Source organism: Urocitellus parryii, chromosome 9 (assembly GCF_045843805.1).
Source record: "Urocitellus parryii isolate mUroPar1 chromosome 9, mUroPar1.hap1, whole genome shotgun sequence".
Classification (NCBI taxonomy): Eukaryota; Metazoa; Chordata; class Mammalia; order Rodentia; family Sciuridae; genus Urocitellus; species Urocitellus parryii.
Window position 1 is genome coordinate 16,646,171 of NC_135539.1, and position 16,560 is coordinate 16,662,730.

Genomic DNA, 16,560 nt, shown 5'->3' on the forward strand with positions numbered 1-16,560 from the left:
AATCCTCCCTTTCTTCATGCTCCTGGGTGTTCGACAATACATCATGGGAAGATGGTTCTCTGCTGGGACTCCTTCTAGCAGATGTTTCCTTCCCCGGTGGCCCCAGACAACAGTAGAAGAAGCAGGAAACGTATCTTCCAGTGACAGCCCTTTCCCCCGACCGCCTGGGGAGCATGGTGTGCCAACGTGGCTGTCAGGTTTGCAGACATCCTTTGAATGCTGCGACTCGGCGATGTGCTTAATGCAGATAGGGCTCTTCTGTCCAAGCAGGGACCCCCTTGAAGAAATGAGAAAATATCTACTGTGGCTCTAGAGAAGGGAAGTCCGCCCGCCTTGCTGGGAGCCGGGGAGGCTTTGGTCCCAAGCCTCTTGGTTAAATTAAACCCATCACTTAAGCCACCGCAGCCAGCAGATTGTGGGGCTTCTGGCTTTTGCGGCTCAGGCTGTGCAAAGCTGCCTTCGGACAGTTTTGATGATTGAACGTCCAAATTAAGCTGCCAACTAGAAACTTCGCAGCTCCAGGGACCCCGTGTTAGTATTTATGTCACATCTTTAGAAATAATCACATTGCCAAGCTGCGCCCAGAGCCATGTCGGCAGCCACAACAGCGGCGGGACTGAATGCCACTCGGTCCTGGGCTTCTTGCTACATTGATTTGGCACCCAGACGAGGGTGGGGGGGTGCCTCAGGGGCAGCTCGTCCTGGTTCCTGTCCTGAGGGTGCGAGACCAGGAAGCAGGCAGCCACCTCTGTCCTTGCTTTCACCGAGGACAGGCAGGGGGGAGGTGGTCTCCAAGCACATGCTGGATGTCAGACTCCAAAACCATCTGTCCTCGGCTTCAGGAAAGACCCTCAGGGCCAGCCCGAGGGGAACAGATGTTCATGGGGTGCTGTTCAAGCATGCTGGTCTGCAGGGCGCCTCCTCTGTCTGCATCAAGTCCTGCGGGCCGTGCCCTGCATCATCCTCAGAGGGAGCTGGTGGGACATTGTCCACACTAGATGAGAGTCCCCCGTATTCAGAGACTGGGCCTTTGCAAACTCAAAGGGCACTAACCCCGATTGTCACTTGGGACTGGAGTGAGAACTTGTGGGGTTCGGTGATCTGGAGTCAGAGAAGGTGCAGAGCAGCCCTGGGCATGGCAGGACCTTGAATGACCAAGGTCACCTCTGTAGAGACTCCGTAGAAAATCACAGACACTAAATCAGTTTTTCTGAGTTGCAAAACAGCCCAGATTTCCAAGTTTCTGGTTCCAAAGAGAACCCGGTTACTGAGCACCACAGCTGCAAGCTTTTGGCAGTGATATAGAGATTCAGGACTTAGAATCGGCTGGATGGAGTCTGGGGGAGCATCCAAGTTGTATCCAGTTCCAGTTCATTAAGAAAAACATGCACACGGCCAGCCTTCCAGTGGACGATGGTTTCTTTCTCGCTCAGATTTCCAGTAAGATTTTTTTTTCTAAATGAAATAAGTAATTCATACTCAACCGAGACTATGTATCGAATGTCTCCTTCCAAATTCCTACTGAAATGACTGAGATTAAAAATGAAGCGGAATTGATCAGGGCCAGGAAGTGTAGAAAACGGTGCTAAACACACTCAAACCTGTGAGAATCCCCCTGAGAATACAGCCAGGCCAAACTAGTCATGTTTATATCCTCTTCTCTGACATCTGAGCCTCTTATTCTTTTATGTGATGACATTTGGAGGGTTGTTCCAGAAGGCTGTCGACCGACAGCAGGAACTCGGGGCATTCTTCATTGGATTGTGGTCTTCCTAGACACACGTCCCTTAGAATCTTACCAGCCAGCGTGATGAAAACTGCTGATAGATTCATTATCTCAAGAAGAGCCTTCATCGAGTCCTGTTTTTTTTTTTTCCTGAGCGTTAGAAGGCATCGTCCGTGTACCGCGTCAGCTGACTTTTTGATACTTATTTATTTATGTTGAGAAGGGGATGTCGCCTCCTTTGATCTAGTTTTGAGAGTGGATGCTCTGATCAATCGACTTTCTCAAACTGTGCAATGTTTTCGTTTATGTGATCAGGTTGGAGTGTTTGAGTGCCCGCTGGCTTTGGGGTGAGGAGAAAGGGCTGTGTCAAGCAAGATTCGACACAGGGGGACCTGCCGAGAGGGGTCTTGATTTCACTGGGAGAGGAAAATGGAGGGCCCAGTCAGCAAAGAGAAGGAACTGCTCAGCTCAGAACCGGGCTTCCAGGGTAACTTAGTCATCCCAAGCCCCTGTGACACTGCTGTCGTTAAGGTGGTGGCCTGTGGACAAGGAGAGGGCTCAGGTATAGGAAATGATGACGAGGGAGAAGGGTCAACCCAGAGACAGGTGGGACCCTGGGTGGGGCAGGGTGGTGTCCAGATCCTCACCTGGACACTCGGGTGGGTGGTTGAGTTGAGTTGAGCACCCACTAAAACTCGCAATGAAAGAGGAAGAGCAGAGGTGGTAGGGGTGGGGGTGGGGGTGCAGGGAGATGAGGGAATTGCCGGACAGGTCGGATTGGGTGTACCTGCAGGACTTCCGTTACAAGATGTCCAGTAGCTAATTGCAGAAGGTTCTGGAGCCTGGGGAAGAGGGAGGTGGGAGCCATCAGTATTTAGGCGTTGAAAGCAGGCAAGCAGGGCCCCTGGGAAATTAGAGAAATTAAAAAAAAAAAACAAAAAAACAAAACTTCTGAATGGTGCGATTGCAAGAGAGAAATCTCAAGTCACTTTCTTGATCTTGAAAAATATCTCGAAGCGAGAGAAAATGAAAATACAATACAGCAAATGTTGTGAAATCCAGACGAACAGCTTGAAATGAAATATACGTTGGTGGATCCTACCAAACACATCAAGAAGAAACAACACCAGTTCTCCACCCCCCCCCAAAAAAAAAAAACAGAAGAGGAGGAAGCACGTCTCCATTTCTTTTATGATATCAAAATGGGGTGGAAACTATAAAGTATCCCGGAGGACCATAAAGACACAAAAAAATTTAAACACAATATTAGCAAATCAAAGCTGAGATATATTAAAAAAAAAAGAATACTATACCCCAACGGAATGAGTCTTACCCCAGGAATGCAAAGCCAGTTCAATAATCAAAAATCAATCAGTGTGACCCCACCGTGTGGATAATCTCAAGAAAGGAAAACCAGGGAGCATACATATTAATGCAGAAAAAGCATTTGATAAAATTCAATATCCATCTGTAGGCACACTAAACAAATACCTAAATACACGGAGAAACACGTTTATGGATTGAAAGACTCAGCATAGGAAAGATGTCTATTATCATTATTATTATTTTTATAATGCTGGGGATCTATCCCCCCCTCCCAAGGTCTTGAGCATTCTAGGCAAACATTTGACCCCTGAGCCACATCCTCAGCCCAAGAGGTCAATTCCTAAAAATTATTTCCTAGATCCCAATACAAATACCAGCAGGGTTTTTGGTTGATTGTGAACAAGGGGATTTTATAATGTGTATGGAAATTCAAAGCAATTAGAAAGGCCAAAATTTTTTTAAGATGCAGAATCACGTTGGGGGCATCACAGTATTCAGTTTAAGACTCAGGACATTCAAGAGGTGTGGTGTTGGTGGAAGAATGAATACATAGACCAGTGGAACAGAACAGGGAATCCAGAAATAGACCCACGCAAATATGGCCTATTGATTTTTTTTTTTTGGGGGGGGGTTGAACCCAGAGGTGTTTAACCACTGAGTCACATCTCCAGCCCTTGTTAATATTTTATTTAGAGACAGGCTCTTGCTGAATTGCTTAGGGCCTCACTAAGTCGCTGAGGCTGGCCTTGAACTCGAGATCCTCCTGCCTCAGCCTCCTGAGCCTCTGGGATTATAGGTGTGCACGACTGTGCCGAGGTTGGCTTATCGATTCTTGACAAAACTGGAGAAGGAGTTGTCTTTCAGCAAATGATGTTGGATGATCAGGCCTCTTAGGCAACTTTTTTTTTTTTTTTTTTTTTTTTTGCAGTGCTCAGATTACACTGAGGATCTCACATATGCTAGGAAGGGGCCACTGAGGGACACCCCCAGCCCCTGATGAGACATCTATCTGCAAACAAAATTAACCCTGACCTCCCGCTCACACCTTATACAAGATTTCACTCAGAATGGGGCATAGAGCTAAATGCAAAGTGTAAAGGTCTAAAATTTTAGGAAAAAAAAAAAAAAACAAGTACAGTCACCAGGGAAAATTTTTTGTGATCTAGTATTAGACAAAGAGTTCCTAGACATGACCCTGAAAGCAGGATTCATGAAAGAAAAAAGATAAGTTGGACTTCATTAAAATTAAAAGGCTTGTGTTCTACAAAAGAAACCGCTGTGGAACGAAAAGACAAATTACACACTGGAAGGAAAGATGAACGAACCTCGTGCCTTGCAAGGGCCTTGTGGGCAGAGTGGAGAACCCTCGGGGAACTCCTGGGGTCGTTAATACGCAAACAAACAACCCCACTAGAAACACAGGCTGAAAGCTCCAACAAAGACTTTACCAAAGACAACACGAAGATGGCAAAGGCATTTATGTGAAGGTATTCAGCATCATTAGCAATTAGGGAAATGCAAATTAGGGCCATGATGAGATGCCCCCATGTACCTATTAGAATGGCTAAAACAATTATATTGATGATGATGATGATGATGATGATGATAAATACTGTCAATAAAATGGTTGGTGTAGATGCAGAACAAGGGATACCGTCATTCATTGTCGGTGGGAATGGAAAATACTTTGTTGGTTTCTCGTGAAGTTAGCATATGCTTACCATAATGAGTCAATGATGCTGCACCTAGGAATTTATTTACCCCCAGAAAAATAAAGCCTTATGTTGACACAAAAAAACATTATTGGGCTGGGGTTGTGGCTCAGTGGTGGAGTGCTTGCCTAGCATGTGTGAGGTATTGGGTTTGATGTTTGGCACCACATAAAAATAAATAGAATACAGATATTGTGTATATCTACAAGTTAAAAAAAATTAAAAGAAAAAGCAGTCTTATTAGAAAAAAAAACCTACTAGTTATAACAGCTCTCTTTGCAATCACCAAAAATTGGAGTATATGCAGATGTCTTCAACAGGTGAATAGATACCCTCACTGTGGTACATCCATACAATGGAATACTAGGCAGCAATAAAAAGGAATTAGCTTCCATGCGTGCAACTTGGATGACTCTCAGTGGCATTTTGCTGAGCAAGAGAAGTCAATTTCAAAAGTCTTCATACTGCATTCTTCCATTTTATAGGCTTCTTGGAAAAATAAAGCCACAGTTATGGGAAATTGATCAGTTGGTTCCCAGGGCTTGGGGTGGGAGGGTGGGGATATGAATCTAGAGGAGAAGCATGAGGAATTTTCCTGGTGTGACCGAACTGTTCTGTGTTTTGGTTTGTGGCAGTTACAGAGATCTATACATGTGTTAAAATTCACCCCACTGTATCCTCAGAGAAAAAGCCAATTTTGCTGCATGCTAATTTACAACATAAGATGCAGGTTATAGGCACAAAATAAATGGATAAAACTCACACACATGCACAGAGAGACAGAGACGCAGTCGTGTGTGATGGAAAAGGAGTTGGCTATGAGACCAGAAGGATGTTAGGTTATGTTACCAAACAAGTAATTTAAAACAGTAAGTTAAAATTCAGAGAAGCAGAAAAAAAGAAGAATTTCTACTGCAGCAAACATTATAAGTGATATGGGAACATGCTTAAGGCATGCTCCCAGATGACAGGGGACAGGGGCAAATAAATGAACAGAATCGTGAAAAAAAAAATGGATAGAGCCAACCAAAGGTATTGATTTGTGGGTGAATGGATATAGCCGACGTTCCTGGAGAAGAGACCAGGATTGTGGGAAGGACACCTCGATCCAACGTGGAGCTCAAGCTAAAGAAGTCATGCAGCGTGCAGAGAATGTTTGATTGCCAGGAGTCCAATTCAAGAACGAAACCAAGTCATCACCTAGCGTGGAAATGGGCAGAGGAAAAAACTACTACGGAGGGAAGGAAATTTCCCGGAATTCCCTCACAGGAGGCTTCTGCAAACCTGCTGGGTCCATCTTTGACAGATAAAGCAAGGTAAGATACGGAAGCAGGTAAATTATATAATGAAAGCGAATGTCGGATGCCTCAAACTTGAGCCCTGAACCCTTCCATCGGGGAACTGTGTTCTTTTCTAATATCCATGGGCTCGGTGAGGTGCTGACTCACTTGCTAGGGAGACCTTGTTCAGTGATCCCCAGATTGCTTGGCACACATCCTCCCTCCATCCCTCCCTCTCTCTCTCTCTCTCTCTCTCTCTCTCTCTCTCTCTCTCTCTCACACACACACACACACACAAAATGGAACTAGAAGACAATGTCAAAGACGTAATACGGAAGATGAATGAGAAGATCCAGGAGTCCAAAGGAGCCTTGGGAATGGAAATCTCGAAATTGCTTCTGTGTGTGGGGGGGATAGGAGAGGGAGTGGACTAGGGACCCCCCCCCACCACCACCAGGAGGGTCCCAAGCAGTGTGGAGGGCCAGGCTGTGGCCAGAGAGCATCAGGATGGGGACATCAAGCTTTGACACGTGACATTTCCTAGAGGGACCCCCTCGAAGGCGGGATCTCTGACAGCTGCGGAGAGGACCCCGTGGGAGGGAAGAGAAGGTAAAGACGTTTTTGCTCCTGGTCAGAAGTGACTGCGGGGCTGCTCCCTGTGGGCAGGGGTGGGAAAGACGGCAATCCACAGCCATCCGCTGGCCGACCAAGGAGGAGAAACAGAAGAGCCGGTGGGGAGGGGTGGAGCTTTAAAAAAAGATGGAAAGGAAGATAAACTCATCCAAAGTAGCTCAGATCGAGGATTATGAACGTTCTCACCACAAAAGGAGCGATTCACGTTTGAGATGGTGAGTAACGTGAGAACCTTGAGTGAACCCATGCATTCGTATAAATACACCAGAACATCACACCGCGGCCCATAGAACATGGAACACTTGTTATCTGTCAATTAAAAATCATTTTAACAATGACCCAAGAGTTGGGAGTGGGTGCCTTTCCAGGTACAGCGGCAGTAGCTAATCTAGAAGCTCCTAAGACGAAGAGCCGGCTTTATTATATCCAGCTTCTGAGCATCTATCATCCGACACTACCTGCTCTAAGACTCATTGGTATGAAAATCACATTAAAGGGATACGCTGTTAGCCCTGAAATTTATCTTGATGGCTTATCAATCTTCCTTAACGTGATTCGGTCTAAATTCTCTCAAAGGAGAAAAGAAATCCACCTGGTTGGACTTGCGCCCTGTGCTTTACGGTTTCCTTCAACGTCATTGTCCTTTATCATTAGGGCAGTCACAGAATTCATTGCCCCAACTCGGACTCCCTTGGGAGGGGGGAAGGACCACAGGTGGAATCGGAGCCTGCCTTGGGCCAGCTGAGCTCTGATCTAGGAGCCCATTTGATTTGGCTGGAGTTTTTATCAGAAGAGAGAGAAACTGAGGTTCAGAGAAGCCCTCTGGCTGAGAACCCCTGGTCGGTGAGACTCAGGGCAGGACTGAAACCCAGCTCTGTGTGACTTCAAGACCCGCCCCCCATTCCTCTGCACCAGCTCCCCCACCCTGGTTCTGCTCGCTCTGGCTTGACAGGCACGCTTCTCGACAGACACCGTGACGGTCCCCAGCTGGAAGTCTGTCTGGGCACGGATAATTAGATGTGTGGTAGCTGCACCTCGGCCAGGAGTGACGGGGATCCAGCTGTGCCGGAGCCTCTGGGGCCTCCGCGTGCCTCCAATCATCATTTGGCGGGTGCTCGTGGGCTGCCCGGAGACCACAGATGGATGACACTGTTTGGGATGAGCAGTTAGGGAGATGGGTCACAGCGCTCCCAATCTCGGGGTGGGAAACCCTAAAGATTAGAAATAACAAGTAAATAAGAATCAAAGGGACACTAACCTAGATTCTAGAGCAGAGGGGTCAAGGAGCTTCCGGTGTGAGGTGGGGCAGGAGGTTGGGCTTGGCCAAAGGCCCAGGTGAGCTGTGTCCGCCAGGAGGTCACTGGACTTGGAGAGGGCCAGGGCTAACAGTGGACATAGCTCATGGCTCTGAAATGTCTCACCTGTTCCGCGTCCCTCCCTTCCACCTGGTTGACCCTGGCTGTGGCGTGCCCTGAGGTCCCGCTGGTCTCCAGGAAGGCCGTCCTGGGTCTCTGTGTTATTTGGCGTGAAGCCCCTTTCCTGGGTTCTGGGATCCAAACCACAGCATTTAAGGCTTCACTCTGCAGATCCCGGCGCTCTCGGGGAGAACGGGGATAAGGTCCCCGGAGGCAGTGGGTTCGTGGAAGCTGTCGACGTGCAGTTGAATCATTTATTAAGTTTTAATAACAATCAACACAAGAATGCATGCTCCGGGTAAGAAATTCAGTGTCTGACACATTAAGCTAAAGTCCTCCCACCCACACCCCTGACCTTGTCCCCACATGGAAACGTTATTCACCATCAATTGGGGCCTGTCCCTCCGGATCCTTTTCTATACATTTCCATTCACGTATGACCTTGCAGACATGTGTTTTATGGTACCATTCTTTGGAAGATTTGGAGACACTAAAAAAAAAAAATAATAATAATTTAATAAATTATTAATAAAATAATAATTTTCACGGAGCCTCAAAATTACAGAAAAATGGCAAGAATAGGGCAAAGAACTTGGGGACACTTTACCTGATTGACTGATTATTCATATTATGTCCCATTTGGTCTGTCATCTTCTCTATTAAGTATTTTTTTTTTCCTGAACCATCAGAGACTAAGTTGGGGTCATGGTTCCCATTAACCCTAAAATACTTTAGTGTGTAATTCCCAAGGACAAGGACATTCCTGGACGTATGTGGAGTACAGTTATCCCAGGGAGGAAATACAACATTGACCCCACACGCTATTCTCTAATAGTTTCGATCCAGATTTCACCCACCCAGCCTCTCAGAACTTCCTCTGAAACAAAGAGGCACCCCACTGTCATCCTGTCTTCTTCTTGCTCCCCCCCCCCCCCCCCCCCGTCGTCAAAACACTAGTTCCTGCAGAGGGTGGGGGTTTTCTCATGCGCAGTAGCGGTTCACAGTGTGAACGGTGCTGTGCGTTGTTGACATCCCCCATTGATGGACACCCAGGTTAGTTCACCACAGACCTCCTCAAACTGAATGCTCGTGGGTGTGGCTTTGAGCTGTAGGTCTCAGGACTCACACTTAAGAAAGTTCCACCAAACAGAGCTTTAATATAGAGTCGCACTTCACTTACAGAGTGCAGGGCCAAGGCCGTAAAAAACACCACGATTATTCAGATTTTTTCCAAGACTTTTGGCGGGGAAGAAAAAAAATATTGGGGAAATGTTGATGAAGAGTATTTCCTAAGAGGGTCAGTGACATCAGTGCTCTCTCCCTGTGGATTCCGCCCTGTCCTAGGTCACTTTCACTGGGATGCGGAGTTCTTTGCTCTGACTGAGGGAAGGAGCTGGGTTCTGTCCTCCACCCTGCTCCCGTGGTCCCCAGCACAGCCTGCTCTCTGTCCCCAGGGTATCCTTCGCCTGTGCCTCTAGCAGACTTCCGCCAGGGGGTGGGGGGAAGGTTGCTATTTCTGCTTTGCGTGAAGCGTTTCTCGGGGACCATCTGGGCTGGCCGGATTTCAGGAAAGATAGTAAAGCAACGTTTATCAAGAAACATCCAAGTGAGTCTGGCCAAGTGTGGTCTAGAGGGATCGGCTTCCTCCAAACGAACACAGAGCAGCCCTCTCCCCGCTGCTGGGGGGCAGGGGGTGGGGACAGGAGCCGGCTTTGAAGAGCTTCAGGAGGGGCAGGCCTTGGGATGGGAGGCCGCAGCCACTGTCCACTGCTCAGGACACAGCGGGTTCAGGAGCCAAACTCTGGAGAGGTGGATGCCACCAGTTTCAGATTTCCTTCCCCTGGCAGTTTTAACCCCTTTGGTAGATGGGGCCTAGAAGGGAGGGAGGGGAGAGGAGGAGGGGGAGGGGGAGGGGGAGGGTCCCTCCTGAGGCCGGTTGACTTCAGCAGAAGTCTAAAGGCATCAGCCGTGACATTGACAGCTCCAGTCTAGGGCCCCGTATGGTCCTGGCAGAGAGCCCTCGGAAACTGCTGGAAAGCCCTGACCTTACAATAGAAGGTATTTTCCCAGTGATTGTCTTTCTGGCGCCAGTCCCTAAGCCAAGGTGGGTGTGGGTTGGGGTGGGGGGAGCTGTCTCCACCTGCCCGAGGGTTGCCAGTCGAGGCGACAGACAGGTTTCTGGCCCTGTCGGTGTCTCAGATCCGGTTTTCATGCCGCTCCCTGGGGGGGGCGGGGATAGAAGTGTCATTCCCAGACTAGAAACTGGCACCTGCTCTTTTCCCTGGAAGGATCAAGACAGGAGGGAAAATAACAGCTGGGGGGCTGTTCCTCCCGGGGGAGACGCGCTGGGATCTTGAATCTCACGCTCCAGGGCCGCATTGCTCCACGTGGGTGCTCTGTGGACCCGCAGCGTCAGGCTCGAAGGAGACCTGTCAGGAGGCAGAGGAGCAGACCCCACCTCCGGAGGCTGCGAGTATCTGTGGGGGTGGGTCCTTGGGGGACCCTGAGGCAGGCCGAGGTTTGAGATGGACTCTTCTGGAAGGGTTGCAATGGGAAGGTCAGAGCCGTCGGTTGTTCTTAAGAAGGAAAAACACAGGCGATTCTGTTTGGGACCCATCCATTTGGAAATGGGTCAGTCTTCACAATCAAAATAGAGAAATGGAGTAAAATGATACTAGCCACATGAAACAGCAGTACGGACAGGCTGGTATGAGGACCTTCCGGGCTCCTGGCTCTGGGCTAAACATGTCTATTCTTTTTTTTTCCTTTTTTAACTTTTTAATTTGTTTTAAATTTGTTCCACAAGACAGTAGAATGCATTTATGCACTTTGAGATATCATACACAGATGGGGTATAATCTCATTTTTCTGAGTGCACATGTTGCAGAATCCTATTGGTCATGCCATCACATATACATGCATACAGTAATAGTGTCTGTTTCCTTCTACTGTCTTTCCTACCCCCACATCCCCTCCCCTCCCCTCCCTCTAACCTAAGGTAAAGCTATTCTTCCCTAGCACACCCCCCACCCGCCTTATTGTGAATCAGCATCTGCATATTAGAGAAAAACATTCAGCCTTTGGTTTTGTGGGATTGGCTTATTTCGCTTAGCATGATACTCTTCAACTCCAACCATTTATGGCAAATTCCATATTTTCACTCTTCTTTAAAGCTGAGTAATATTCCATTGAGTATCTAGACCCCACTTTCCTTATCCATCCACCTATTGAGGGACACCTAGGTTGGTTCCATAGTCTTTCTATTGTGAATTGAGCTGCTATCAACATTGATCACACTCGAAATTCTAGCCCGAGCAGTTAGACAAAAGAAAGAAATTAAAGGGATACAAATAGGTAAAGAAGAACTCAAACTGTCACAATTTGCTGACAACATGATTCTATATCTAGAAGATCCAAAAAAAAAAAAACCCACCAGAAGGCTTCTAGAACTCATGAATGAATCCAGCAAAGTAGCAGGATATAAAATCAACACCCATAAATCAAACGCATCCCTATACATCAGCGATAAATCCTCTGGAAAAGAAATTAGGAAAACTACTCCGTTCACAACAGCCTCAAAAATAAAATAAAATACCTGGGAATCAATCTAACAGCAGAGGTGAAAGACCTCTACCATGAGAACACAGAACACTAAAGAAAGGAATTGAAGAAAACCTCAGAAGATGGAGAGATCTCCCATGCTCCTGGGCAGGCAGAATTAATATTGCCTCCTTCATAGAAATAGAAAAAGCAGTCGTGAAATTTATCTGGAAAAATAAGAGACCCAGAATAGCTAAAGCCATCCTTAGCAAGAAGAGTGAAGCAGGAGGCATCCCAATACCCGACCTTAAACTACACTTCAGAGCTATAGTGACAAAAAAACGTGCACGGTATTGGCACCAAAGTAGACTTGCGGACCAGTGTCTATTCTTTATCCCAGGCTACTCTTACAGGAACCCATTTGATTGATCAAGAAGCTGAGGTTTAAATACAAGATGCCTACCCTGGCATTTTGGAGCCCTGTATCCCTAACTCTGGGTGGCTGAGCTACTGTCTCCTTAGAAGTCAACTATACTTTTAAATCAACTTGGTTTCGTCTGTTCCTTGTGGACGGGATCAACCTCTTCGATGGTCCCCTGCATCCCCCAGTGCTGAGCAGAGCGCTGAGCTGGTACTAAGGAGCTGGTGGTGGGTGAGGGGTGGGAGGGACACGTTTCGGGGGGAACGTTCGCATTAAAGAACCAGAGAAAGCAGGAAGAAAAGTGTAAGATTTTGGGGCCCCTGAGGTATCATTTCCAGGGGAGCCGTGGGAAGGACCGGGGAAGGAGATAACCAGGTTGGAACGGATTCTGTCTCTGAACCCGTTTTTCTTCTCCTCTTGAACTTGCGGAACTCCTGTCTTGGTTTTCTTATTGCGCTCGTGGGACACTTAGAATAAGGTGGTGAGTTCGAGGCGCTGGGCACCTCGGTCTTCTTCCTGACCATGGTGGGACTGCATTGATCATGAGCTTTGGCGCTGTTACTCCGGGTGGCCCTTCTCCTCTTAAGACATCTCCCTGCTATTTCCAGATAACGGCAATGATCTTATTGTTTTCTCCTTTGGCCTCTAAATTGTTGAATCCATAAAACAGATTTCCTGAGATTGAACCATCTCTGCATTGATGGAAGGTGCCATTCTGTATTTAACTTCTACTGGATGGTTTGACTCATTGTGGATCGAATACAGTACCTTGGATTTTTCTACCACAAGGGAGATGGTCAGCACTCTATCTTTAGGTTCTGTGTGACTCTTATTTTCTAATCCCCTTCCCTTGGCTACCTCCATTAGTGGCTTTTGAACTGGCTCCTAACTAACTTCCTCCTGTTTCTCTAGGCTGATGTTTTATTCTGCTTCATTTTTTTTCTGTGGCCTGTAGCATCCTGAATGCTAATGCTTTCCCTTCCCTAAGTTGGTCCTATAACCTTCTGTACCTGGAATGTTCCTGACCAGGGTGATGCTGTTCTTGATTGCTGTCATGTTGCTGATATTCTCCTTCTCCCCTCCTCCTCCTCCTCCTCCTGCTTTTCCTTCTTCTTTTGAGGTACTGGAGTTTGAACCCATGGATGCTCTACCACTGAGCTACACCCCCCCACACTCTTTATTTTTTATTTTGAGACACATTTCACTAAGTTGCAGAGGCTGGCCTTGAACGTGTGGTCCTCCTGCCTCAGCCTCCCAAGTAGCTGGTAGTTGGGGTGTGTGCCATTACCTAGGTGCTGGTCATGCACCTGGATAAGAGGTGCACCTTGGTTTAGATGGCACCTTGATTCTTTCAGCTCTTTCCTTTTTAATTCAGGTAAAATTCATATAAACAGGACTAACCTTTACCTATCTTAAAGTAGAGCATTCAGTGGCATCTAGTACATTCTCTGATTATATAATCATCATCTATTTCTAGTTCCAATAACTTTTCATCTCCCCTAAAAAAGTCTGTACTTGTGAAGCAGTAAACCCCCTCTCTCCCTCCCACTGGCCGATGGCTAGTACTAGTCTACTCCTCATCCGTGGATTTATTTCCTTAGGATATTTTATATAAATGGAATTTTATATAAATATATGACCTTTTGAATCTGGGTACGCACACATCCATAGCAGCACTGTTCCCAATAGTCAAAAAGTAGAAATGACCAAAATGTTCATCAACTGACAAATAGATTTTGAAAATGTGGTCTCTCTATACTGAGGAATGTTATTCAGCCTTGAAAACATGAAGCTCAATTAAAGGAGCCTGTTTTTTTTCCTGTGGGTTTCATGGAAGTTCGCTTAGAAAACTTGCGGTTCATCTTGGAAGCAGTCCAGGGATTGCAACCTGAAAGTCAGAAGTCAGTTTTTCCCCAACAGAGAACCGAATCTCCCTCTGACCCGCTTATTTTGCTGTGGGGGACTCTGAGCTGTTGATGTCAATCGCAGTAACGTTCTGACCCAGCAAATGCCAGGCCAGCCGCCGTCACTGGTTCTGCCCACACGGCTGCTTGTTGCTCACACACGTTGGACGTGATTAACGCGGAAACCACTTTTTCCTTTTCTAGTAAGAGATGCTAAAAACCTGGTACCTATGGACCCCAACGGCTTGTCAGATCCCTACGTGAAGCTGAAACTGATCCCTGATCCCAAGAGCGAGAGCAAGCAGAAGACCAAGACCATCAAGTGCTCTCTGAACCCCGAGTGGAACGAGACCTTCAGATTGTGAGTTGAAACCCGCAGCTTGGCGTCGGGGGGCAGAGGCTGGGTCCCGGGCACCTGGGCCTGGGGGGGGGTTCCTCTCTTCAACTTGTGCTTTCTTCCCACCCTCCCCCACCATCTTGACTCCTCCCTCTTCCTTCCTGTCCACCTTTCCTTTTTTGCACCTGAATTTTTGGAGTGTGAGCTGAGTAAAAAAATGAGAACTGATTTTTCAGTAGCGTTCCGAGTGCCCGTGGCGCAGGGGGCGCGGTTGTTAGGGAAGGTGGGTTGTGGGGGAAGCCACAGTGGGGCGCCACCTGTAGCACGCGGTGACAGGCTCTCAGGGGCTGAGTTTAGGATGATGCTGGCTGGGTCTGCAGCCGACTGGGCGGCCTCCCCTGACTTCCATGGAGCCTCTTCCCTGGCCAGTGCTCCAAGAATCTGGGAGACCCCTGTCTCCATGCATCTGTGCCTGCAGGGGTTCATGACAACAGCCAGCATTTATTGAGCACATACTATATGTACTAAATGAGTCACATGATCCAACTTCACGGGCTCATTTTATTCCCCCCCCCTTTTTTTTTTATCAGATGGGGCTTACAGACATTACTGAAAATGGTCCATAGGAAATATAAGCCACAGGCTGAATGCCTGGTTCCTTGGGGTTGGGCGGGGGTGTCCCGTCTCCTCTTCCTCTTCTCAGGATAAAACTAGGGATCATCTCTAGTCTCAATCAAGGCTGTGCCTGAGAACGGGCAGTTTCCCCCAAAGACACCTCCAGAGACCCTTTTCTCTGTCTCCTCCTCGACCCACGTGTGTGCAAACACACACACACACACACACACACACACACACACAGACTCGCCGGGTGCTGTAACTGATGTGTGTGTTTCTCACCGTGACTGTCAGTAGGATCCGCCAAACACCAGGGATATGATTAAGATATGAACCAGCGGAAGCCGGTGAAGCCGCTCCCATAGGAGCTGACCCGGGTCTTGCTCCAGTTCAGCCCACAGGCTGTCACCCAGGAAAAGCCCCCCACCCCGAGTGTGCCCTGGGGAACAGAGGCTGAGCGTGTTTCTGGCTGCAGCTTGTAAGGCTGAAAAATCTCTGCCTCCAGGTCTTGTCCTTGTGTTTCTACGCCTCCCTCCCTGGAGAGATCACAATAGGCTCCTCTGACTTCTCTGTCTTCTCTCTGCAGTCAGCTGAAAGAGTCCGACAAAGACAGGAGGCTCTCCGTAGAGATCTGGGATTGGGATCTGACCAGCCGCAATGACTTCATGGGGTCCTTGTCCTTCGGGATCTCTGAACTGCAGAAAGCTGGCGTCGACGGCTGGTAAGGAGGATTTGGCTCTGAACATCACGGGATACTCCAGCCCCGCAAAGGTGCCATGGCAGAGGGTTTCCTTTGTTGTCCTGAAAGCGCAGTGGCGCACGCCTGTCATCTCAGCGTCTCGGGAGGCTGAGGCAGGAGGATCGCATGTTCGGCAGCTTAGTGAGGCCCTAAGCAACTCAGTGAGACCCTGTCTCTAGATAAACCCCAACACAGGGCTGCGGATGTGGCTCAGTGGTTAAGCACCCACGGGTTCAATCCCTGGTACCAAAAAAAAAAAAAAAAACCCAAAAAAACCAAAAAAGTGCAACATAAAATCAGAGGCCCCAGGTGAGGGCTGGTAGCTTAGATCAGCCTCACAAATATGTCTTGTTTGGTCCTCATCTTAAGAAAGGATCAGTAGCCAGTATTTAAAGAAAAAAAATATGGGGCTACAGGGCAGCCCTTAGCGTAGTCGAACAGCCAGTGCACCCTTTAGATAAGGCACGGGTTTCTCTTGGCCACAGACCTCACCACTCCCTCATCTGCCCCTCTTGATGCTGTTACATGACTTGACCAGACCCAGGGGCTCTGAGCACGAAGGAGCTGCATTGTCACTGAGTGTCCTTACCCGATCTGGCCATGACCAGCTGCAGTGTGTCCTTTTCTCTGGAATTTTTGCTTTGTTCTCTTTTTTATGTTTAAAAAAAAATCCTTATTCAGTATTTTCGTGAGAGGAGCTGGGTCCACCCCCAGGGCCCCTCCCAGTTATCTGATCCTAGGAGTCCGAATCCAGAGCCCAACCTTGCACGGTCACTTTGGGAAGAGTGGTGACCGGGGCTGCTCTCATTTCTTTGAGATAAATTGTCCCACTTCTGACCCGTCTCCCCTGGGACTTTTTCGGTTCCAAGTGAAAGAAAATGAAAAGTGTCCAACAGATGGAGCAAGAAGGAC

At 47.9% G+C, this 16,560-nt stretch overlaps 1 protein-coding gene across 2 annotated transcripts in view; it reads left to right on the forward strand.

Annotated features, from left to right (window-relative positions):
* The window catches only part of Prkcb (protein kinase C beta), a 294,255-nt gene that overhangs the window by 179,480 nt on the left and 98,215 nt on the right, over window positions 1–16,560 (forward strand). For both annotated transcript variants that reach the window (XM_026392125.2, XM_026392124.2), the window contains exons 6-7: window positions 14,162–14,318; window positions 15,496–15,630. In XM_026392125.2, coding sequence (XP_026247910.1) covers window positions 14,162–14,318; window positions 15,496–15,630 — 292 coding nt within the window. The remainder of the gene's footprint in view (window positions 1–14,161; window positions 14,319–15,495; window positions 15,631–16,560) is intronic.